The sequence below is a fragment of the Pelodiscus sinensis genome, chromosome 16 (genome assembly GCF_052426305.1).
Source record: "Pelodiscus sinensis isolate ZL-2025 chromosome 16, ASM5242630v1, whole genome shotgun sequence".
Taxonomy (NCBI): domain Eukaryota; kingdom Metazoa; phylum Chordata; order Testudines; family Trionychidae; genus Pelodiscus; species Pelodiscus sinensis.
This window is the reverse complement of record NC_143067.1, coordinates 34783508-34809699: the sequence shown is the minus strand read 5'-3', so window position 1 is coordinate 34809699 and position 26192 is coordinate 34783508. Positions and strand designations below refer to the sequence as shown.

At 41.1% G+C, this 26192-nt stretch overlaps 1 protein-coding gene across 3 annotated transcripts in view; it reads left to right on the top strand.

Annotated features, from left to right (window-relative positions):
• PANK3 (pantothenate kinase 3) overlaps nucleotides 1-16778 on the top strand; it is a 34489-nt gene extending 17711 nt beyond the window's left edge. For all 3 annotated transcript variants that reach the window (XM_075900169.2, XM_075900168.2, XM_006115753.4), the window contains 3 exons: nucleotides 3039-3162; nucleotides 5738-5863; nucleotides 9837-16778. In XM_075900169.2, the coding sequence (XP_075756284.1) occupies nucleotides 3039-3162; nucleotides 5738-5863; nucleotides 9837-9887 (301 nt within the window). In that variant the 3' untranslated portion in view covers nucleotides 9888-16778. The remainder of the gene's footprint in view (nucleotides 1-3038; nucleotides 3163-5737; nucleotides 5864-9836) is intronic.
• Nucleotides 16779-26192: the final 9414 nt, after the last annotated feature.

Sequence of the window (26192 nt, the reverse complement as noted above, 5' to 3'; positions counted from 1 at the left end):
AACAATTTCCTGCACAGAATACGCACAGGTAAGAACAGGCAGACATAGAAGGGGAAGGGCGTGGGAGAGGAGGAGGAATTCATGAAAATATTTGTCAACTTCTTTACTGGCTATTTGGAATGTTTTGAGACTACAGGCAATCCCCGAGTTATGCGGATCCGACTTATGTCGGATCCGCAGTTACGAACGGGGCCCTCTCCCTGGTCTCCAGCAAACCAGGGAGAGGAAGCAAAGCGGCGGAGCACGCGGGCAGCGGACAGCCCAGACGCATCTGGGCTGCCCGCGTGCTCCGCAGCTTTGCTCTGCTTTGCTCCCCGTCTCCCTGGTCTGCAGACCAGGGGGACAGGGAGACAAGCGGCGGAACACGCGGGCAGCGGACAAGAGACGGGGAGACTGCGGACAGGAGACGGGGAGCAAAGCCGCGGAGCACGCGGGCAGCGGACAGCCCAGACGCGTCTGGGCTGTCCGCTGCCCACGTGCTCCGTCGCTTTGCTCCCCGTCCCCCTGGTCTGCAGACCAGGGAGACGGGGAGCAAAGCAGAGCAAAGCCACGGTGCCCGAGGGCAGCAGGACAGCCACGGCGCGTCTGGGCTGTCCCGCTGCCCCTGTGCTCCGCGGCTTTGCTCCGGACACCTGTGGTACAGCAGCTGGGGCGCTGCCGGTTGGTCCCGTAGCGCCGCTCTGGGCGCTACTGGACCAACCCGGCAGCACCCCAGCTGCTCTGCCCCAGGCGTCCCCAAGTCAGCCGCTGCTGAAACTGACCAGTGGCTGACTACAGGAAGCCCCTGCCCCGGGCTTCCTGGAATCAGCCACTGATCAGTTTCAGCAGCAGCTGACTTGGGGATGCCTGGGGTTCTTAAGTTGAATCTGTATGTAAGTCAGAACTGGCGTCCAGATTCAGCCGCTGTTGAAACTGATCAGTTTCAGCAGCGGCTGAATCTGGACGCCAGTTCCGACTTACATACAGATTCAACTTAAGAACAAACCTACAGTCCCTATCTTGTACGTAACCCGGGGACTGCCTGTAGTGCTCTTGCTGTCTGGGCGTTTCCTCACTGGGATACCTTTTAGGATAACCAGTCAGGCACCTATTCAAACCCTTTTGATGTAACCATGTTTGTTCTACAGCATCTCGGAAACATTCAACAGGCACCAGTAAATTAAGTATAAACATACTTATATTGGTATAGTTGCTAGCAAGTGGACATTGAAAAACTCTTCAATTAGGGAAATATTTTTTTGGTGATCTTATTGTAGTCATTGGCTTAATTTACCCACAAAATCTAATACAGCTGTTATAGTCTTAGATGAACCAAAAGCAGGGTTCTATCTGGCTGCATATAGTCAGCTTGTTACTAATAAGTTGGAAACCCAGGTTTTATTTTCAAAAAAGTACTGTAATTATAACAGATGCATATCTTCAGCTTTAAAAGTCCTACAAATTAATTACATCTGTTTATCAGCTCTAAAACTCAGATCCAACACTTGAATACTAGACTGCAAAGTAGTTCTTCATGGTGGTTTATTTGTATGTTTGTTCTACCCTATTAAACATTCAAATTGACTATTCAGTCATTCTAGTTATATTGCTATTATTTCCTTAGCTTTCATCAAGTACAGTTGCTAGCCAGCACAAGATTTCATAATTGCAACGCCTGTCTCAGGATGGTGGGATGGCAAGTGTGAGAATTGGGAATCCTCCAGTGGCAAAGGGTTAATACTTTGTTCTGCTCATTGTTCAACTTGCTCATTAGTTGGCGGCTAATAGAGCAGCAGCTATTTACATTGAAGCAGGAATGAGGGTGGAGCTGAAGAATGAAAATAACATAGACTTGAAACTAGCATTTAGTATGAAGTAAAAATGGGTTTATCAGTCCTGGAAGTGAAAAGTTGAATACTGTTTCTATGGTTGCATGCATTTCTTTTCTTTAAATAGGTCTTGTCCGTCCCCAGGGAGATCTTACTTCTGGCGCTTTTTTTTAACGTGCCCTCAGTTGCAGTTTGTATGCTCCCTACTCCCACTTTTTACCTCCTTTTGAAACAGCAAGTGACTTTAATTTCAAAGGGCTTGGGATGCTTAAATAGTGCTGTTAATTCCATGTTCCACAACTTGGCTTCAGCCACTGCATGTAAAAACGGGGAGAGTTCTTTTCTTTCAGCCAGAAAGAGACCATAGGCAGTGCACAGTCAAAATACTAAGTAGGGATATGAGATGAAGTTGAGGGATAACTCAGTGGTTTGAGCATTGGCCTGCTAAACCCAGGGTTGTGAGTTCTCAATCCTTGAAGGCGCCATTTAGGGATCTGGGGCAAATCTGTCAGGGATGGTACTTGGTCCTGCCAGGAGGGCAGGGGACTGGACTAGATGACCTCTCAAGGTCCCTTCCAGTTCGGAGAAATAGGTATATCTCCATATTAAAGTTTTATGTAGAGCCAGCTGCAAGGCAAAATTCCTAAGTTCCAGGAAAAATAGAATTGTGGCAGCATCAATAAAAACCTGTATGATTTTTGATTGCATAGTCACTTTAAATTCCATGGCTGTTTTACTTTTATACTTGCAATATTTGTGTTGGTAATATGCATTTCTAGAAGGCTCCTAAAGGCAAGATTGGTGCAAAATAGTCTTGTTTAGTGAAGAAGTGAGGCTGGCTTCTCAGAAGCTGCAGAATATATCAGTTAGGGCTCAGAATTACTTTCACTTATTCTGGCTAGTGCTATGGATTAATGTTGTTTAGCTGTGATTTAAGCTGCTCCTACATGAAATTCTGTAGGGTAATCAGAAAGATCTAACTCCTGTGGACTCGTCTTAAAATGTTGGGCGGAAATGTATTTGTTTTTAGGGAATGGATGCAGATAGATACATAACCCGTAACAATCTCAGTGGTCAAATTACTATGTTCAGTAATCATTAGAAAAGAGGGTCAGTTAAGGGTAGGATAAACAGGAGTTGAAATTTCCACTATAGCATAGAAACTGTATTCTCACCCTATTGTAAACGCACATATATCACTTTGGGTTCCCCCCCCCCCTCTCTCTCCAGTTTTGGGAACATGATCTACAAAGAGAAGAGAGAATCTGTTAGTAAAGAAGACCTGGCTAGAGCTACACTGGTTACAATCACCAATAATATTGGATCTATAGCACGGATGTGTGCAGTAAATGAGGTAAACACTCTTTGTTGGGGATGGAAGAGGGAAATCAAAATTTCATATGCGTAGAGTGGTGGCTTGCAGTCACTGGGAGGACTCGTAGAATAAAACAGCTTTCAAGTCCTTTATCAAATTTTTAGCTGAGGCAGTTTGATTCTATCAACTGGGTATCAGTTCAGAATATTTTTAGTACCTTTTGGAAAGTTTCATAAGGCTTGAGAGTTGACTTTGTAATGATTAACAAAGGTGGTGCCAATTCAGAATTCAAGCTCTTGCAGAATTCAAGCTAACTATTTTTAAAATTAAGCTTCTAACTTATTTCACAGTTAACTTTTAAAATGTTAATTTATGTGAAATTAGTGCACTTGTCCTGAGTCTCCTAGAAATTGCTCCATCATCTGTCTACCTTCTCAGAACTTTGCTGATAACGTCAGAATTATAAACGTGGATTAAAACTCCAAAGAGCCAAGCATCTTTGATCAAAACATGAAGAATACGCTGAAACTAGTTATCAAAGGAGCGAATTTGGTAGCTGAGGTACAGAGTAGCAGAAACCTGCCTTCCTTCACTGCAAGCTCAGGATGAGGAAAAGCATTTTCCAATTTCCAGTAGCTGAGCTAGAGTAAATTCCTAAATAGTCACCTAATAGCCAAAAACCTGTGTGAAATATGGATCCTCTTTGGAGACTTGCAGCACAGCATCGTTAGAAATCCAAGCATCTTTACTCCTTCCCCCCATCCTTTAGGAGGTGGACAGTGTGAGTTTTGCATCTGGATGTTGTGTTTTGATATCACTCTTGGGAATTCTCTTCCCTCTTCTTTCATATCTGCCTCTGGCTAGTAAGGTTTTTTTGCCCAAACCTGAGTACAAGGCCAGGCAAATATGGCCCACTGATTGAATCCAAGCCACTGGATCCAGCCTGCTGGGTGCAGCAGGAGTCCCAGTCAAACTCCCTGCCTGCTCTGTCCTGCACGCCGCTCAGAAAAGTCGCTATAGGGCCCTGTTTTTCTGTGAACAGCTGCAAGTCCAGGGGAGGCAGGTTTTGTACACTGCCTCCACCCCAGCATAGTCTTGCAGCTCCCAATGGCCAGTGAAAAGTCCTGAATATATTCACATTGACTTTATCTAGGTGAATGGTCCCAGATATATGTATTGCCTTAGTTCAACATACAGGATGTGAGCTGTAGGTCCCTTGCCGTTACAGCCAAGCTACTGTTTACCTATCTTACTGCTACTGTATTGTTTACCTGTTGTAATCTATTATAATAATCATATAATTAAAACAGTAAGGAAATAAGAAAATATATCAATAGGCAAGCAGGTTAGCCCTATAAGCTACAATACCATGCTTTCATTAACAGCTGAAGAAGAAATGAACATCTGGATTGTCTCACTGTCTTCGGCTTCTTTACAGTGCTGCCTTGTTGCATATGGATCAAGCAGCATTGTACAGGGCTATGAAGGCATTAAGTCTTGCTCTACCAAGAATAAATGTGTTTGATTTAAAAACGAGTAGTCCTGTGACACCTTAGAGTTTGACGCATACGCACGCGCACACACATATATATAGTACCATGAGCTCTCGTGGGCAAAACCCACTCTTCAGATGAGCTTGAGTAGAGAAAAAAGGGGAACTATCAGAATTTGTAACAGAAAAAGAAGAGGGGAAAACATGTACCTGTCAATTGTATTGCAGGTGCTAATGAGTCTGGAAGTGTCCCATACTTAGCTTTTGATGTCAGTGAGGGTTGATTTAGTTGGGATTGGTCCTGCCTTGGGCTAGGGACTGGACTGATGACCTCCTGAGCTCTCTTCCAGCTCTATGATTCTATAAATGTAAGGAAGATTGGTTTTATAATGGACCATCCTGTTAATGTATTTATTCAAGCCATAGGAAACCGTGTAAAATTTGCATATGAACGTCAATTCCACACTCTTGGCTACTTTTAAATCCATTAATGAGTTTCCCTACAGGTTTGTGTGTTAATATTTCTGACATTTGACTTATGTGCATTTATCTTTTGTCATAGGGTAGGGATAATCAGCTAATCGAGTAGTCAATGGAAATTCCATTGACTACTCAATTAGTCGATAAGGGGGGGAAACTACAGAGCTGCTGTGGCTCTGCCTTTTAAATGCATTAAGAGCTGCCAGGCTCTTAATACATTTAAAAAGCGGAAGCGCAGCATCTGTGACTGGGCATGAGCTGGGAATTGGCTGATTCCCAGCTGGCACCTGGTCCCAGATACTGCACCTCTGCCTCCCCTGCTTCTCCCCCGCCCCCTCCCCGAGAGAGTGCTCTTTTAAGGTGGCTCTTCACACACCCCTCCTTTCCCCTGTCCCTGTTGCCTCCCTTGCTGCCTCAGAGAGAGGGGATGCAAATAGTTGAGTCACTACTCAACTACCCAATAAACATATGCTTATAGCGTAGTTGACTAGTCGCTTTACATACCTAATTCTTCCTCTCTGCTCTGAAGCATTCAAAATTTAATCCTTTTTGTGACAAACTGTTTTCTTCTCATCCTAGCTTTTTAAAGCTGCACTCGACAGTGAGGAAACTTGACTCCTACTGTTTTCTTTCCTTTTTTAGAAAATAAACAGAGTTGTCTTTGTTGGCAACTTTTTGCGTGTGAACACTTTGTCAATGAAGCTTCTTGCATATGCACTGGATTACTGGTCAAAAGGCCAGTTGAAGGCCTTGTTCCTAGAACATGAGGTAAGCTATGTATGTATGTGTTGCGCTTTATCCTTAATCCCTGATACCTATTTCATATTACCCCATACCTGTTGCATCCGGTCACCGTGCAATATTTATGAAACACAGTAGTATCACTTCTCTTATTCTTCTTAACCTATAGAGAAATAGTTGGTTTTATGTGATGATTGAGAAGTATGAATAAGAAAACAGAAGGTAAGATAAGTAAGAAAAATGGATTTATTTGTGAGTTTAGTTTTGTGGTATTTTGCATCAGTGAGTTCTGGAGTCTGTCTCCTGTATTGAGGTGGATCATTATGGTGTTCTGGTGGAATAGCTGTTACAGCATTTTATTTATGAAGGGGGAGCAGTAACTAATGGCATTCACATCAGGGGACTTTGAATAGGAGACTGAAGAGGAAAGCTCTAGAATATTGTTTTGCTTTGCTTTCTATCAAGTGAAACCTTTCAGTGTATCCGGCATCTGCCACACAGTTTGATATTGAACTTATCTAGGAATTAATACATAAATCAAAATGAATGACTAGGTCTGTGTCTTGTCCAAATAGGCATTTTTCCATGGAAGCTACTGTCATTTAAAGGAATTCAGATAGCTTGGACTATCTTAATTTGAAGGCAGATGCTCTCAGGAGTTGAAGATGTAAGGGAATACGGTTCAGTTGCAGTGCTTCTCTGTTTCACCCTGCGTACTCTGAGTTTTTACAAGGTTCAGCTTTAACAAATTTCAGCAAGGTACTGAAAATTCCAGAAGATATAGAGCTGGGTGTCTTCTACATACCACTGGCACTTCCTCTTAGATTGTCTCAGCTATTCTCTCAAGAGTTTCTCACTTTTATATGATGTGTGGGTTAGTACCTATTATTGTGAGAATCTATAGTTGAGAGTGAGGAAGAAATAGTTGCCTATGTCAGTTCTCTAGGTTTGATCTGATAGGGGTGAATCCCAAGGGAAGGACTTCAGGTTTTTCTTTTCTCCCTGTACTTCTCGAAGACAGTACAAGGATATTTGTTTAATGTCACTAATTGCTGCAGAGAGGTCCAACAAACCAAATATGGATATTCTTTCTACAGATGTTAGTGTGTAGTCATTTACGTGATTAACCGATAAGCCTGGGCTCATCAGTTAATCCTAACAGCTACACGCACCTTCCCCCTTGCTGCCTCTGTATCACCCAGTCCTCCCCCCCACACACACACTGCCTCCCACAGAGGAAGCAGCGTGCGGGGGGGGGGGGGGGCGGCAGGCAGAAGCCAGTGCTCAGGGGGAGCCAGCTTTAAGCTTATAAGCCAGATTCCCCCTGAGCATCAGCTCCCAGAGAGCTACCTGTCCCCTGCGCTGCTGCCTCTGATAGAGGGGCAGGCAGGAGACTGTACAAACGGGAATCTGGCCTTCAAGCATTCTCCCTTTGTGTGCCGACTCCTTTGGAGTTGGCCCCCACTCCCTGTGCTGGTGCATTTTTATCAGAGGCAGCAGCATGTGGAGAGCCAGCTTTTATGCCAGTTCCCCACAAGCAACATCTCCCCCAGAGCTGCTTATTATAGAGCTGGAAGAGACCTCAGGAGGCTATCAAGTCCAGCCCCTTGCCCAAGTCAGGACCAATCCCAACTAAATCAACCCAGGCAGGGCTTTGTCAAGCCGAGACTTAAAAACCTCTAACGATGGAGATTCCACCACTTCCCTAGGTAACCCATTCCAGTGCTTCACCACCCTCCTAGTGAAATAGTTTTTCCTAATATCCAACTTAGACCTCTCCCACTGTAACTTGAGACCATTGCTCCTTGTTCTGCCATCCATCACTACAGTGAACAGCCTTTCTCCATCCTCTTTGGAACCTTCCTTCAGGAAGCTGAAGGCTGCTATCAAATCCCCCCTCACTCTTCGCTTCTGCAGACTAAACAAACCAAAATCTCTCAGTCTCTCCTCATAGATCATGTGCTCCAGCCTCCTTATCGTTTTGGTGGCCCTCTGCTGGACCCTCTCCAATGTGTCCACATCCTTTCTATAGTGGGGGGCCCAGAACTAGAGACAATACTCCAGATGTGGCCTCACCAGAGCCAAACAAAGGGGAATCATCACTTATCTGGATCTGCTGGCAATGCTCCTCCTAATGCACCCTAATATGCCATTAGCCTTCTTGGCTACAAGGGCACACTGTTGACTCATATCCAGCTTCTCATCCACTGTAATCCCCAGGTCCTTTTCTGCAGAACTGCTACTTAGCCATTCGGTCCCCAAACAATGCTTGGGATTCTTCTGTCCCAAGTGCAGGATTCTGCACTTGTCATTGTTGAACCTCATCAGATTTCTTTTGGACCAATCCTCTAATCTGTCCAGGTCACTCTGGACACTATCACTACCTTCCAGCATATCTACCTCTCCCCCTAGCTTAGTGTCACCTGTGAACTTGCTAAGGGTGCAATCCATCCCCTCATCTAGGTCATTAATAAAGATGTTGAACAAAATTGGTCCTAGAACCATCCTTGGGGCGCTCCACTTGAAACCAACCACCAACCTGACATCAAGCTGTTGATCACTGCCTGTTGGGCCCGACAGTCTAGCCAGTTTTCTGTCTATATTACAGTCCGTTTATCCAATCCAGATTCCCTTAACTTACTGACAAGAATATTGTGGGAGACTATCAAAAGCTTTGCTAAAGTCAAGGTATATCACATCCACTGACTTTCCCATATCCACAGAGCCAGTTACCTCATCATAGAAGCTGATCAGATTGGTCAGGCATGACTTGCCCTTCATGAATCCATGTTTAATATTCCTGATCACTTCCCCTCAGAGAGGCAGCAGCATGGGGGGGGGGAAGAACAGTACATTTGGGAAGCCAGCATTCAAGCTGGCTCCCTCCATGTACAGGTTCCTGCAGAGCTGCCGCCTCACCTCCCTTCCCATACAGTAGGGTGGTGATGCGGGGCGGGGGGAGGCAAGTGGGAGTTGGTGTTCATGGGAAGCTGTCTTAAAAGCCGACTCCCCGTGAGCACCAGCTCCCACCTGCCCCCTTGCATGTAAACGTGTAAGTGCAGAAAAAAATCCAGCAGTTACATGTTTACAAAAACAGACATTTGCTAGCATCCCTAATTCTTTCCAGCTCTGTGGTGCAACATTATCTTGCTGAAGCTTAAAGCACACCTGCGGGATATAATATGATAGCAGCTCAAAGTGCCATTGGATATTTTTGCTGCTCTTGACCAGCTTGCTTTAATATCTGGAAAGGTTGGGAGCTGTCCTAATTACTGATGCTTTTTTTAGGAAGTGGATAGGGAGTTGGACTAAAAATTGTTATAAAAGGTAACCATGAAAATTCCGAACAGTTACACACTTTGCAGGCTCTGCAGTATAACTTTTATACTGCAGAAACCACAGCACGGGGTGACAGCTAGCTCCCCAAGAGCAGGGCCAGTTTTGCAGTGGGCTATTCTCTAGAGCTGCCATGTAACTGTAATGGAAACAGTTAAGCATTCACTTATCGATTAACTGTTGGAACTGTTGTACTTTTACATCCTTATTAGTGAGGTGGTTCTTGTGTTTGTCTATATGCAGCCTAAAAATCCAGTCCAGGGTACAGCTTGCTCTGTTCAGTCCTGGAGAATACTTTTGAGAAACTTAAGGTAACGAGTTGAGAGAAGACGTGCTGAGCTATTGCATTAGAGGTAACGTCCATGTGGATGTTGAAGTTCAGAGGTCAGCCAGCATCTGTCAGCTTTTCTGAAAAGCCTTTGGTTTTGATGTGTGTTCAGATACCACTGTTATGTGCCTTAGAAATATATTAGCTGTTTTTACAAATGAAGGAAGCTAAGTTTTGAGTACTTCCAGTAAACGTCTATTACAAATGTATATTCTTCATACTTAATGTGGGCGTTCCAAGTACTCTGTTGTGGCTAAGAAGGTATTTCTGAATGCTGAATTTTAATGTAGTGTTGAAACTTGGAATAATTTTTTTTTTTTTTTTTTTTTTTGACAGGGTTACTTTGGAGCTGTTGGTGCTCTTCTTGGATTGCCGAATTTTAGCTGAATTACTGGAAGCCACTACACTGAATTGTTTTCCACCTGGATGGCATTATTACTACATTGTTTAAGTCAATGGGAACCAAAGGAAAAAAACAGCAGTTTTGCTGCAGTTCTTAAATTTAAGTGGTAAACTGCTGGCTATTACTGTATTAAGGGAATGGGATCTTGCTACGTAAGGCATTTTTAAGTGAAATACCTGTCGATTTTGCCTTATGATTTCCAGTGATTGTAGCCAGTTTTGAACTTCTAAAATGCAATACATCCTCTGAAAAACAAGCTTCCTAAAGAGAGAATTCCAGCCCTTTTAAGTTTTAATCTTACAATAGTGTAGACTTAAACATGAACCTTTAATGTTAAGCAAGTATCTTTTGTAGATAATTTGATGAAAGTGGTTTATTTTGATTAGTATGTTTTAGTCTCGTTTACTGCATTGTACTAAGCAGAATTTCCCTTGTACTTTTAAAACAATTGACCTGTAAACACCGAAGTGCCATCAACAGAAAGCAAAGCAATGTAGCATAGAAGATTATTTCTCAGTATAAAGTGTTACAGTGCTTAATTATGTTCCAATAATTGCAGAATTTTTATATCTAATGGGAAAATATTTGTTTTTAGCCAATAATATTAAGTGAAAATACAAAGAAGAGCAGCTACTGCTGCATTTCCACATATTTGTACTCTTGTGAAGCTACACAGTTGTCCAATTCATTTGTTGAAGGTAGATAGGGTATTTTGGGAAGATGCTTTTGGATTTAGATTCATGATTCAAGGAACAGCAAGCTTTTACAAAAGGCATCTGACATAACAAAATTCCATTACCTTACATTTTAAATCCTAAATAATTTTGATTTCATTCTCCTCCTACTTGTGACACACTCTGGAAAGATTTCTGATGGCTATCTACTCAAAAGAGGCCCAGGACTAAAATAATAGTACTACAGTTTAATTCTGGTTCTTTGTAAATAAACTTGTACAGATTTCATCCCTCCTCTACCAATTTGAAAATATTTAGTCTTTCATTTAATTAATCTTAAAATATTTCAGTGCTAATAAATTAATCTCAGACCTTTGATTATTTTAATTTATCTTGCTTAGAGTTGGAAGTTTGTTTTTGTAGTTCCAGAGTTTGTATTGCAGAGTCAAAAGGACCAGTGTTTAGTATACTTGGTTAAATAATTCCTATTATTGCAAACAGTGACCTTGGGATAAACTCCATATTTTGAAACTAGTCTTTGTTTTGTCGTCATACTGTACACTCATACTATTTTACAGAATTGACTTTACTGTGTTAAGTATTGCAGCAGCCAGGAGATAAAGATTTTAGGCTAGAGAATTCATTTCAGAAGTTAAGCCAACTATGTGTGCGTCGGTGTATTATTTTAATGTGCCTCAGAAGAAATACCCAGTTTTGCAGTAAGTTAGTTAATATTAAGTGTTTCCTGTGTATGCATTTAAAAAAGGCTGTATCGGACTAGCTCATTGATCTGTTTGGAATTTAAACATGTTTAAATGGATAAGACTCTAAATCAAGTAAATGAGTAAGTATTCCAGAACGTGGATATGCTGCATTACAGCAGCATCTGATATTCTTAGCCATATTGCCTTTCCAACTAATGTGCAAACACAGGACAAAAGATGATAGGGAGAGAATCCCCCTTTGGGGCTTTTTGGGGAGGGAGCATTAGTTGAACTCCATTAAGAAGTCCTGAACTACAGTGACTTTTTAATTGGAGAGGTTGCAAAGAGAAGCCGATGGCCATTTAATTCAACCTAGAGGAGTTTCAACTTCAAATACAGTTTCATTGTTACTGAGTGCCTAAGCTTAACTTTCATTTTGAAGACTTTTAAATTGAGGGTTCAGTCTGGAAAGAAATGTAGTTCTAGAAATGATACTATCATTGAGTGAAGGCAACATCCATTTGTGAAGTTAATATAGCTTGGGGTAAAGTGTCTTTTTGTAAGTTGCTGTTTTACCATGAATCAGTGAAAAAGCTAGTTGTATAGTTGGTATTAACAATCAGTAGTAGGAAGAAGTAATTTAGACTTGTTTTTTTCTATGAACTTTTCACAAAGATTATTTTTCACACCCCAGATGCTTGCCTTTTTTGAGGGCTAGAGATTTAGTACTTCAGCACCATGTCATATAGCTAGGCAAGAAACATTTTAGTGCTGGTCCATATCCATTGTCATAGATTTCTTCTTTCACATACATCCTGGAGCATGAACTTTTGAAGCAATATGTAGAAGTAGGTTATCTATTGAACCTACTGAAAATATTGAAAGTAAATTTAGCTACAGTCTTTTTTCCAGTTCTGTAGCAAGCCAGTCTGAGAAATGATCTTGATAAATTCAAGAAATATCAATGTATTATAGCTCATGATAGATATATTTGGACATTAACATGGACATATGTTAGGAATGCATTCATAAGTAATTCTTGAATAGCTGAATTACTGTACATGTATGCTATTGATCTTCCTCCTGAGAAATTAGATACCGGTCCTGCCTTTGTATATCTCTTGCCTTCAGCTTTGAAAAAGTCTGTTTGGCTTTCTTAGTTTCTTCAGCATAATTCATTTGCTTTTTCCTCTTACCCCAACCCTACAATTCCTCCAGGAGACTACCAGCAAAGCCTTCTAGCCTTCCGCTGCATCCACTGAGATTCATTCTAATAGGCGAGGGCAGGCCGGTGGCCAGAGTGTATTCAGGCATAGTTGCCAGGGTTCATTCTTTTTGGGAAAAAAAATTACAAACCAACCTTTTGTCATCAGAGTTTCTAAAGATTGATTGCATCTTTAAAGGGGTCGCAGACCATTTCTACTTGCAGTGAGAGTATCTTTAAATTTCTTTATCTACACCTTTGTATATAGTTCAAAGGAATCTTGCCAGGGCTAAAAGGCTAACTTCCTTTAGAGTGAATAGCTTAAGTAGATTCATTCTACATACTGCTTCAAAAGTTCAGCGCTTTTACCTTCACATTTAGCATTTCTTTGTGTCTCCACTATTTAGAGCTTAATAGACAACTCAAATAAGCTGTCACATACTAGGCAGAAGAAGTGCAACAACTTTCTTTGTAAGCTTATGGATCCTCATGGCTACAGCTGACTTCTCAAGCAGGGAACAACTTTCTTCAAGAGGTTTTCCCCTTGAAAGAAAAAGGCCAAGCTCATTCTGAATGTAGTGTGTGTCAGATTGAAAGCATGTGCCTTGAATTTCTCACATGGTACCAGTGATGTTTGTTTTGCTGGTACTGCAACTTGATGTAAGAGCATACATGGTACGAGCAAGAACTTAGCACCCCAAACTGACTACTGTAGTTGTGGACAAGAATTGTATCAGTGTTTTTAGACAAACTGCTACATCTGTCAAGATGACTGAGCTCTCTGCCCTCTCGTCATGACAAGCTAGTCTATTTTTGCTGGGGTGGTTACGCCTACCAGTTTCTCCCCTTCCTCCTTCTCCCTCCCGTTTCAATTAGTCTATGCATTATGTCAGAGGGTTTAGCATGTCATTGTCTCCGCTTATTTTTAGCCCCACAAATACAGTACAGGCGATTTCTAGATCAGACATTTCATTTTGTATGAAGATATCATGGGCCTGTTGGTATGGCTGACAAACCTCTACCCGTGCTCAACACCTTTCCAGTTGTGCTTAAGGTAACTGCATTTTGAATGTTAAGCAACTCCTTTTTGCCTACATATTTTGGACCTTTAAGTTTGACCAAATCTAGAATCTTGGCATTATGGTTTTTTTAAGTCTTCTTTTACTGAATCTAATAGTATTGCCACTTGTATAAACTTTTCTATAAAGCATCATTCCATTTAGAATTTAGGAACTTAAAGACTCTAAACGGATCATTTTCCCCCCTTTTATGCCATTAAGAGCATTTGTACTTTCAGAGACATACATGCATCACCAAAACACTTATGTGGTATTGATGCTTCATAAAAGACCTTAGTGCTATTTAAACTTCTGGTATTGAGAGAGTTAAGAGGCCAAACTGTTAACAGTTTTCAATCTCTAAGGGAGACTTAAGAAATGCTTGACAATTCTGGTCCTTCAGTAATATTTTTTTGCCTAAGTATTAGTTTTATTGAGCAGTCTACGTCTATTGCATTCAAGTGATTGGTAGTATCATTCTGTATATAGATGCAAGGTTATTCCTTGTCTTTTTAGTGTGATGAGAATAAACAGCTTTTGTTGGTTTTTTTTATATATTCTACCTGAACTAATGTAGATATTCAGTAAAGTTCCAAAAATGTGGTGGTGTATTTTTACAAAGCTGGCCCGTTCTGAATAATTGGGCAGTAACTTACTTTTAAACATTAGGAAATGTATCTGTGGGAGTTTAACTTTTTGAAAGTATTTCAAGGTGCTTGCACTTAGAGCAAAGTTGTGCTCTTTAAAGACTAATAAATGTCTTGTTATATTTATTCATCATATAATCTTACTTTCATGCCTTTACTGTTTTGTAAATAACTCATTTATTGTATAACCTCTGTAAATGATTTGCTGGTATCGTAAAGAGACTGATTCGTTTAGTTGGTAACAGAATTGAAAGCAAGATGGTCCTGTTACCGATCACTTCAAGCAAAACAAAGTATTGAGGTTGAACCAGTGCAGCTAAATAGGTGTAACCCACTTTCTCCTGCATCTAAATTAATAGGCAATGAAACTGGCTGTTTATGTTCATGTTCACCTAAAACAAAAATTTCTTTTATTTCCCACATCCATATATTTAGAAAACCTGCAATGTGAAGAGTTGTTGGGATTTGTTGGTATTAAGGAATTTAAACAAAATATTGAGGGTAATACTTAAATATTGATAACCTAGCTGTGTATTTTACTGTAATAAATCAGCAAGAGTGTTTGATAAATACAGTTGAAGTTAAATTTTGAGATAAAATTCTTCTTCTCTTCAGGCTAAAGCACAGTAGATTTTTCAGTTAATTAAGAATGGAGTTGGTCAGTTAATTGTCTGCAAAAACTTAATCAGGTTTATGGAAGTTTTTGTTATGATATGGAACTGATGTGGGATATTAAGATGCCTTCTCACAGTGTGGAGTGGTAATTCTCCACTTATATTCCACAAAACGCTTAAGTGCATATTACTAAGCCCTCTTGCTCAGGTATATCTGGCTCTTCTTGACAATATAGTCAGCAAAAATTTAATGGTATTCTAAAATTATATTGTTAAGAAGACGTGAAGATAGAGATCATAAAAGTCTGCAAACAAGCCTGTTTTCTAAGCTGAGTTTACCTACTGAGGCCTCTGATATGTATAGAACACCGTATTACTATATAATTGAATGCCAAATCCTTCTTGTCTTAGTTGCTAAGTAGTCGGTTGATTTAAATGGAAACTACTCTTAGCAATAATGAAACATTTGGTCCCAAAATTCTTTTTAAAAATGTCATTCAGATAGGGAAAATAGTAGTGCTACTTTGCATTTTGCTGCTGGTGCTAAATCATTTGAAAAATTTAGAATCAAAATAAGTTGTAAATAAAAGTATTTATGGCATGGTCCTTTTGACAGACTTGAAATTTGTCTATTTGCAAAGATCTCTCAGCCTTATATCGAGCTTCCTTTGTAATATATTTACACTGAAATTCATTAGTCAAGAGCCAGGGCTGACTTTGTGCTGCTTTCTGTGAAGCAGAATGCATTCAATTTGTGCATTTTATGATCAATCACCTTCCATTTCTAGAATTTAAGTTTTAAAACTATTAAATGTTAATCTTATACTTTTCCATGTTTAGTCATTGTAGCTTAGAGCAGACACAGTTTTATTACTGGCTACTGTGGGCATACTATGTATCCTGTGTGAGCACTGTATTTCAAAAAGTACAGCATTACTGCATTTGCCATTTTTGTTGAAAATTGTGAATATGTATTTAAAGTTTTTAAAGGTATACTTGTTCAGTAGTCTTATCTAGAAAATAAACTGAAATCGGGTTTCTGAATTGTTAATCTGAAGTAATAAGTTTAACCTGCTCACATTTCAGTCTCTTCAGCAAGGATATTTAAGAGCTTTGAAAATACAAAGCCCTGAAGCCAGTTACATTAGTTTCAGATTGAACATTACTACGAAAGATTCATTTAAACAGAATTTTGTAGGGAATGTGAAAAAATTTGCAGTACCAAGAGCCTGAAAATTTGTGGTTTTTGGGTGTCCAGATTGAGATGGAACATAAGCAAAGAGTTATATTTTGTATTTTGATAGCACTATCTGTTTTTGTTTCATTTTAATCATATGTATTTTAACCCTTAATTGCTAGGCACTTGCCTTACCATTTGCAGGCCTTCCCATGACCAAATCACACCCTGAGTTTTTATTTCCTTAGCAAAAGGGATATCAAATCCATAAACTCCAAACCAAGGTGAGGAGGGTATTTCAGTTCAGTTGCCTTACTCAATTGTATTGTATTTATCCTATGTCTGAGCTTATTTGTTTACTGTTCTGACACTGAAGATACGATGTAAAAAGTATAATGTGCTGCAAATTTGTATTAAACCTATTAAATTATACCTTTATGTAAACTGTAATACATCTCTTGTAAATTGTTTAATTTATTTTTTCATTTTATAGCTGCTCATTACTGAATGTACAGAATAGATTTAATGTAATTAAGTATTTTCATTGTGGCCAAATTGATTGTGCCTACAAAGTAATCCATCCCCATCAAAACTGTATATAATTCTTTACTGCTTGCCTGATTGCATGGATGAAGTTTGGATTTAATTTACATGTCTGTACTGTATTGCCATAAGCCAACTTCAATATGATGGACCTACTTTTTTTTAGTTTATTTTTCAGATTTTGTTAATGTTTGTCCAGTATGAATGTTGAAGCAGTACTTTGTCTTTTCCTAATAAATAACTGCAGATTGTTCTGTCATGCCTTCATTGCTCCTTCATTAGTCAATGTGTAGCGTTATATTCTTTGTACTGGGGGTAGGCAAACTCAGGCCTGGAGCCCAGATCCAGCCTGCTAAGCATTTCTGTCTAGTTCACAGAGGTGCATACTTACAGCCAGCTGGCAGCCTGTCTTCAGATTCCCGTCCCCCACCTTGCTCCATCCTGCAGCTGTGGGGCTTCCTAATTCTCCTGCTAGCTTTGCAGGGGGAGGGAGTAGATGGAGGGGGGGGGGGGTGCTGAAGTCAGGGTGTTCCCCTGCTCCTGTGCCCCATCTCTGCAGAGCAGGGGTTGTAGAGGGAGACACACAGTCAGCAGAGCTGCTCCTATCTGAAGCCTGTGACTTAGGAGTACAGAAGGAGGCGGAGGGTGAGGGGAGAGACAACAGAGCAAGATAGAGTTCCCTTAATGACAGAGCATGGCATCTCTCAGAAACTTATCCAACACACACACACACACACTCTGTGGATATCTCACACGCCCAGTCTGTGCCCCACACACTGCTGCACACTAGGGTTGCCAGATGATTTAACCAAAAATACCGAACACCCCTCCCAACCCCCCCCCCAAAAAAGGGGGGAGACCAAAGTTGTTAAAAGAAAAAAGGACCCCTAGAGTTAAGTAAAAATAAATAAAAACCGCATTAAAACAACATGTCCCCTTTAAGTGCATGTAGAGTCAGAATAGGGATAGGAAGAGGAGAGGGTGAGCACTAAGACCCAGGGAAGGCATTGCTTCCCCTTGCTCAGGTCTTTAGGCTTTTTGCCGGTGGCCATCTTGTATTCTTGGTCAAGCCAGAAGGAAGCTTCCCTGCGGAACCAGGTAAGCAGAGGGTCTCGGGCGGCGGGGGTTGGGTCCAGTTGCTGAGTGTGTCGTAGGGTTGCCAGGTGTCCGGTATTTTTGCCTCCTGGCAGGGGGGAAAAAACAGAAAATACCGGACATTTTAGGTATCTGGTATTTTCTGAATTTTTTTTTACCGGACAGGAGGCAGAAATACCAGACTGTCCAGGTCAATACCAGACACCAAAGAAGAGCTGGACAGTTGGTCATATTTTCCCCTACCATTAGGTCATATTAAACAGTACAAAGCAGGGCAATAATTTGCGACCCCCCCATCACTTACATAAATGGTCTGAAGTGCAGCAGGGACCAAAAACCCCCGACTTAAGTCCTGGACGCATTTACGATGGCGCACAGCGCCAATCGTAAATGCAGGTTCGAGTTATGATACCCCTGACTTGCGACGCTTCCCCAGGAACCTATCGTGTCGCAAGTCGGGGGCCACCTATATTGGCATTGGAAAAGGTTCAGAAAAGACCCACAAAAATGATGAGGGGTTTGGAACAGGTCCCATGTGAAGAGAGATTAAAAAGACTTGGACTTTTCAGCATAGAAATGAGACTAAGGGGGAGGAGGATATGATAGAGGTCTGTAAAATTGTGACTGGTGTGGGGAAAAAGTGAATAAGGAAAAGTTATTTACTTATTCCCACAATATAAGAACTAGGGGTCACCAAATGAAATTAATAGACCAACAGGTTTAAAACAAAAGGAAGCTTTTCTTCATTCAGCACACAGTCAACCTGTGGAACTCCTTGCCAGAGGATGTGGTGAAGGCCAGGACTTCAAAAAAGAGCTAGATACATTCATGGAGGTTAGATCCACCAATGGCTATTAGCCAGGATGAGTAGGAATGGTGCCCCTAGCCTCTGTTTGTCTGGAAATGGGTGAGGAGAGGGATCACATGAGGATGACCTGTTGTGTTCCCTCCCTCTAGGGAATCTAGTATTAGCCACTATCAGCAGACAGGATACTGGACTAGATGGACCATTGGTCTGGCCCAATATGGCTGTTCTTATACTGGTAGACTAACTCAAGACAGTTTTGAGAACTCAGGATACATCTACACTGCATGGCTATTTCAGGATACTGGGGGTATCCAGAAATAACTACCCTGCATCTTAACAAGCTGCCCATTATTTAGAAATATTTTTCAAAATAATGGGTGCACTATTTTGGTGATCCTAGTTCCATGAGGGTTAAGGGATGTCCCAAAATAGTGTGGTGTTTTGAAATTTGGCACTGTGTAGATGTGCCAATTTTTAAAATAAGCTATTTTGAAATAGATTCAAAATAAGATATGCAATTTGCAGAGTGCAAATTGTGTATCTTATTTTGAGTATAGAATACTGTGTAGATGCATCTTTAATTACTTATCTGGACCTCCATCGACACCAGATAATAATGCCCCATTTTGGAGAATCTTTTATTTTTTTAACCAAGTATCCTATTTTTATTTAGCCCTGAATTTTTCTGCTGAAATAATGGAAATTGGAATCCTTACTAGAGCTCATAGCTTGTGTGTCCCAATTAGCTAGCTCTGTGCTTTAGAGTTTAGTTTACAAATACAGCCACCCAAAAAAAGAGACCTGATAAATACTGAAATTAACACCTTCAGGTCATTAAGAGGTGTGGCAGCTTCTATCCTGAATCTTGTAAGTTCATCAACAATTCTGACAACTAGCAACTTTTGACCCAAACAGTTATGCAGTTTCCTAGGATGTAAAATACTGTACTACTTTTTCCATCTCTGGGCCCTGGGTCAAAAGAACCATGGGTAGAACTCATGGAGCACTGTAAAAGTTCTTTCCATTTGTATGTTAATCCCAAACATGAGTTTTTAAAATATCCATGCAGAATTGCTGATGCTAACTTGATTTTTTTTAAAGTCTATATGAATTGTATGGAATCCTCTGTCTGTTGGATCTGTGGTCAAAATACTACCTCAAATCACTTTACAGATACTTGTTAAAGCAGTTGTGGACCTCTGTATACATACTCTAGTAGAGGCTTGGTGGGTAGGAGCTGCAGGAACAAGGGATCGGGGCTAACGGTGGTGGCGAATGAGATCAGGATTGGAGGTGGGACAGGTTGGCATTTACAGTTTTGTCTGTATAATGTTAATTTTTTTTCAGGGGGGATTGGTCTAAATTGAAATACACAAAGCCAAATATCCCTGAATCTGCAAAGTCACATCAGATTTTGTGACTGACACAGCATGAATAGGCCATAATTACAAGCTCTCTGTTTCATGTACCTTGGTTTTGCTGATGCCCCTTTCTCATAGCAGGCAACTCTTTTAGCTATTTGTGAAATGTAAAGATTTTTTTGGAGGATTTGATTTTTCTGGTTGCAACTGTGTAGCCATTTAAATGAGTTTGAAGATACTTTGTCGAATGGGAGTTACTGTGTAGAGGTCACTGGAAAAGGCTTTTACATTCAGATGTGAATCTCTGCTGAGATGCTTCAACGCTCATATTGGTACGGACTAGGCATAAACACAAGGAGAACCTAGGTTGCTAACTGAAGTGTAATAAATATTTAGATCTAGCCTAACACTGAGAATTTTATGAAAATCTGAAGTGCAACTTCCTAAGGCCAATGCTGTCCTGCTTACATGAAACTAAGTAACTTTGTTTTTTTAACACATAAGCCTATTCAATAAGTTATCCTAATATAAAGGTAATCTTGTGAACCCAGCAGTATGGCTTTTGAAAATGTAAAAAAAATCAATTTCCACCTACTTTTAAAAATGTAAATAATCCAGTTTCCCTCTTCTCTGCTGTTGGGCAAGTAGAAGCAGAGCTGGAGGAGAGATTTTCGCTTTCATATTTTACACTGCATCCAGGCTTTCCCAGCCAGCTGCTTTCCCTGAGCCATAGCAAATATAAAAGCTACTACTGTGATTCAAGATGTATTCCCTTGCTTGTCCTAGCTGAGAATCTGTTTTCAGGGCCCCGGCGTTGACTACGGTATCTTATGAATCCACTTTTCGTAGGCTATGTCTGCACTGCATGCTTATTTTTGAAATAACTCATGTTTTGAAGTAACAGAGTGCATGTCTACACCGCGAGCTGGTTATTTCAAAATAATTTTGAAATAACAGGCTTCTTACTGTGATTTCTGCAACCCACATTTCACGAGGAGAAAGGGAAGTCAAAGCGAGAGTCAAAGCAGACAGCACCAAAAGCCCAAGTGAAGTACAGTACTTTGACTTCAGCTGCACAATTAACATAGCTGAAGGTGCGTATCTTAACTCGACTTTAGCCCACAGTGTAGACGTACCCTTTCTGTATATCTTTTTTTCCCCCCTTTAATGCAAATAAAGATTTACTTGTAAATACTTGTGGCATCAGCCATTGAGACCATATCTGGAACGCAGTAGGATTTGAAGGGGAACGATCACTTATATAACTAAGGAACCAATGTGGAGGACACAGACATGGAACAAAAGCTATTTTCTTTGTGCCAACATCATTTGCCACATGAACACTATCAGACCTGTCCTTTTGATTTCCTCCAGTAAACAGGTTCATTAGAGCCCATCTCAAAATAGTTCCTGAATGACTGACTTTGGAGGGACTAAATTTGATGCTTATTTCCAAACCATTGCACTTTTAGCCAGCCATGGTGTGGATATGCATTTCCTTAGTTACTTTGTTAGATAAACGGTTCCCTATTAATCAGACTGGTCAGTCCAATGGTACACCATCAGAATTAAATAAAACAAGTATATGAAGCTGAATTAGGAGTGTCAGTTCAGAGTTGTGTAAAAAAAACTAAGCAAGAGAGTTCTATGTGATGTGTGGAAGGTACAGTAATAGGTATTTGTTCTCAAGCATCGCTTACAGCTCTCACACTGAGCCAGCAGAGGGAGCAGAGAGACCACCCATTTTTTTTGACCTCTATACAGAAGTAGAACCATTACTTTGGCACAAAGTCCCTTTTGTTGCTAAGAAAAGTGTTTTTGTTGACACATCCTAGTGCAGCTTGAAGTTAATCTTTGCAAATAGTGGCTTAGGTATACAAATGTATTCTACTCGTGGTTTGGGGATTTGAGATTCCTGCTGTCATACAGGTAATTAATTCATAACCTACTTTGGTACATGAAGGCAGCTAGGGTGCATCTACACAGCACCCTAAACTTGAAATAAGATATGCAATTTGAATTTGTGCTACGCACAATTGTGTATCTTATCTCAAATCCATTTCAAAATAGCTTATTTTGAAGTTTGGTGCATCTACACAGCACCAAATTTCAAAATAACACACTATTTGGAGCCATCTCTTATCCCTCATGCAACGAGGTTTACCGGGATGGTGAAATAGCATGCCCGTTATTTCGAAAAATATTTCAAAATAATGGGTGGCTTGTGTAGATGTGGAATAGCTATTTCAGGATACCTTCGGTATCCCAAATAGACGTGCAGTTTAGACGTACCTCTAGAGTGCACTGAGAACTGGACAAGCTTTAGAGATTATGGTTGTATTCCTGATGGCCACTGACACCGTGTGATCTTCATCAAGTCTTTTAACTAGCTTGTGTATCAATTTCCCTGTCTATAAAATGAGACTAGAGCCTCCTTCAGTACCTCAGATTGCCCCAACTATAAAATGGAATAATTGCCACTCCGCTAAAACATCTTCTGCTCTGTTCTTTAACTTGCACTTGTAACAAAGGTTTGTGATATTAGTTCCAGTCTTAGACCACCTCTAAGAAAATTCGTTCTCCAGCATGGATGAGCTTTGCTCATGGTAGAGGGCTTCATTGTACCAGAGCAGAGTTGTCAACTGTAGGCTTTGTCCTGGAGCTTTAGATGACCTTGTCGACATTCTGGGCCGGGTCATGGAGCGATTTGAAGATAAGGACTGAGGCCTTTAAATGTCATTTGAAAGAATACTTTGGGAAGCCAGAGAATGGAGGACAGGTCTTATGTGGTCACAGTAGCCCGTGTTGCTAAGGAGATGCTCTACAGTGATCTGTACTAGTTGTAACTTAAGTGCTAAAGGCTTCATGCCTGAGGTATACTGTATTGATGTAGTCCAGCTGAGAGGTGAAGAAGGCATGAATATATGAGGCCAGAGTATTCTCTGCTATGTTGGGACAGTCTCATAACCAAGTAGGAAGCATTACACATGGACACTTCTATGTGACACCTCAATGTCATCAGGGAATTCAAGGGCATGCCTAAGCTATGGGCCTTATGATTCAGATGAAGTATTATTTACGTATAGTGTGTGGGGGGGGGGTGTGAAAAAGCAATAATAATTTTCAAAATCAGTAGGTTCTAGGGTTGCCAGGTGTCCAGTTTTGAACCAGACAGTCCAGTATTTGAGCTTTCTGTTTGGGAAACAAATTGAGAAAATATAAATGTCCGGTATTTTCTAAATAAGATGTAATGTAGATTGTGATATAATGTCAAGTGTATCTGGTATTTTTGTTGAAACCATCTGGCAACCATACTAAGATCCAATAATTATTAATGATTTTACCTTCATCTGTTGTTGAGTAAATGAAGTAATAATGGGGGGAGCCTAATTACATGTTGCACTAACAAATCTCTTATTCGTGGACAAAAAACTGTTAGGCCTCCTATCTTTCCACTCCCTTTTAGGGAGATATAAATCCAAGCAATGTTCTAGGGGGAAATCTGTGTATTTAAACAGATTGTTTGTCTCTTCAGTGATACTCTGGGTTTTTTCCTGAGCTGCCCCACAAAGTTTTAAAATTTTAAGTGAGAGCTGGGCCTCAAGCCAAAAATCTTGAAGCCGGGCACTCCCTCCTCCCTGCCCCCCCCCCCCCCCCCCCCCCCCTGCAGTGTAGGGTGTAAAAGAAAAATACAGGATGCAGGAATAGCTGCATCCCAGCATATTTGGTCCTCTTCTGCTGGGAGCTCTCCATTACTATTATTCCCGGATGCCTTGTTAATAAAATGCTCAATCTCATATTTTCTTCTTTGCTGGGTTTTAAGCTCAAGTGGGCTGAAGTAGTCACTGTCAGCTGTCTGCACAGGCAAGCACCATGGCAACACAGCTGACAGTAAATGTGCCATTTTATTTTATTATATTAATAAGGCTGGCATCACATTGGAAAATTATCAGAACAAAAAGGAAAAAAAAAAGCAAACCAGGCAGAAAGATCTGAAAATAGTAGCCAGTCTCCAGCCAGTATCAGGCAAAAGGTTTTAGCAATTGGATTACTGAACTGTAAGAGTGCAGGTAGGAATTTAAGTGGCTACATGTGTGCAAAGTTTGATTCCCATTTACTACATATGCACATCTGAATCACTCCTTTTTACACCCCGTTCCCATGTCCCCAGGGGGAGAGTGTCAGAAACTGAACGGCCTCCTTCCACCTGTCAGTTCCACAGGAGCAATGTCCCAGGAAACACTGAGGAGAGAGCAGGCCTGTCGTCCATACCTGAACGTTGCGGAGGGAGAGTACGCCTGCTAGTGCCTCTCAAAGCAGCAGCAGGTGAATGAGGCTGCTCAGTGTATTTTTACCATTCCTCAAAGGACCAGCTTTGTCAGGCTCTAGATGTGTTCAGACAGCACCAAGAAGAAATGAAGTTTCATTATTTTACCTCTCCTTGAATTCCTCAAAATGAGGCGAGAATTATTTTAAGGAGGCAAAGCAGGTTAGTGGTTAGCAAGAGCTTGCCACCGGTCAGCAAGAAAAAGTGAGTTTCTTAGGCCTGGTCCACGCTAAAGGGGAAAGACGATTTAAGATATGAAACTTCAAGCTACGTAATTATCTTAAATTGTGTTTTGGCACCGTCCACACAGCGGGAGGTCGACAGGAGCACACGCTTCCGTCAACTTCCCTTACTCCTCGTGAGGAGCAGGACTTCAGGTGCCCTCTCAGTTTGAATTAGCGAGTCTTCACTAGAGCCACTAATCTGAACCCCAGAAGATGGAATGAGGCAGCGTCAATCTTCTCTCTAGTGTAGACAAGCCCTAAGAGTGCTTGACACCACAGGTCTAGGAGGACTTTTAAAATGTGTAAGACTAGTTGACAGGCTAAAGCAATTTGGTCAGTCTTGGTCAGTATACTGAGCCATAGCATCAGCTAGCATTAGTCCACCTTAACTTCAGTGGCACGCTGCTGATTTATTCCAGCTGAGTATTTGGGCCATGAGTCTCCACATATGATATATGAAGGACCCCAGGTCCAAATGTGACATCCTAGTTTTCAGGTTCTGGCCACTCTGCAAGTTCAATGAGCTCGAGGGTCCTAAAGTTAACTGTTAGAACTGCTAGCTCCTGTCATAGCTAATGTGTCGGTCACAACCTTTGGGGGATTAAGGGCTAGATTTTCAAAGGGATTTAGATATTTCTCTGCTTGGCTTTGCCAGGCCTAAGGGCTGGATTTGTAAAGGTATTTAGGTGCCTAAAGATGCAGATTCATGCCGGTGGGATTCTCAAAAGTTCCTAGGCTTCTAAATACCTTGTCTGTACACCTTGCAATGCGGAACAGTCTCATGACTAGCTACCTTTACAAATATGAACCTAAGCAAACTAAATTGGCATTGTAGGGTTTCATTTGTTATCTCTCAGGGACACCAGCACAAGCTTGGCATTTTAAAAACGTCTCAGTTTTCAACTGTGCAGCCATTCATATGGATTGCTTTGGGAGCTAGATGTCAGTGTGTTTGTTCATAAACACCTGAACACCTCTGCAGTCCCATTGTCTTTTAGTTCTGCACACCATTCTGTCTATGCTGCCTTCATTTTATCACACTTAGGAAGGTCTCATTTATTGAAGTAGGAGCAGATATCCTGTAGGAGTGGGTATCTGTTTGGTACAGCCCACTGTGTACTTCCATTAATACTTTTGTCATTGTGGGTATGATAGTTTTGAGGGGGCGTTGACTTTTCTGTTATTTTTTCTGAGTGTAAAGTTTCTCAATTCTCATATTACACATAGCTAGCTTTCTCTTTACATGCCTTGTTCATTCTCTGAGTTTCTACTGGCATTATTCTTTTCCCCCCCAAAATTGACACTTGGCTACTTCAAACTCACATCTTCATCTTTGGATAGTACAGTAAATAGTAAAATATATTTCTGTTCACGACAGCATTTTAATCTGTGCATCTATTGGTCTTTATTTGCATTTTAATACAATGAACAAAACTGACTAGGGTTTAACTGAGGGAAGCAATAATTTTTGAAGAGGAGCCACTTCATGGGCCACCCCGGAAGGGATAGAAGGGTCAGGACCAGGAGACTTTGAGTGGCCCGCCGCCCACACACCCTGATCAGCCTGGGAGTGGGGGAGCATGTGAAGTCTTTGCCCTCTACCTGCCAGGGATGCCCGGCACCTAGGGTACGTCTAGACTACATGCCTCTGGCGACAGAGGCATGTAGATTAGGCTACCCGACACAGTAAAATGAAGCGGCTTCATTTACATGGCTGCCGCGCTGAGCCGACAAACAGCTGGGGCATACCTGGGTGGTCGACAAATACCTTTGATGTCGGCAGGGGAGCGTCCGGACTATCGCGCTGAGCCGACAAACAGCTGATCAGCTGTTTGTCGGCTCAGCACGGCAGC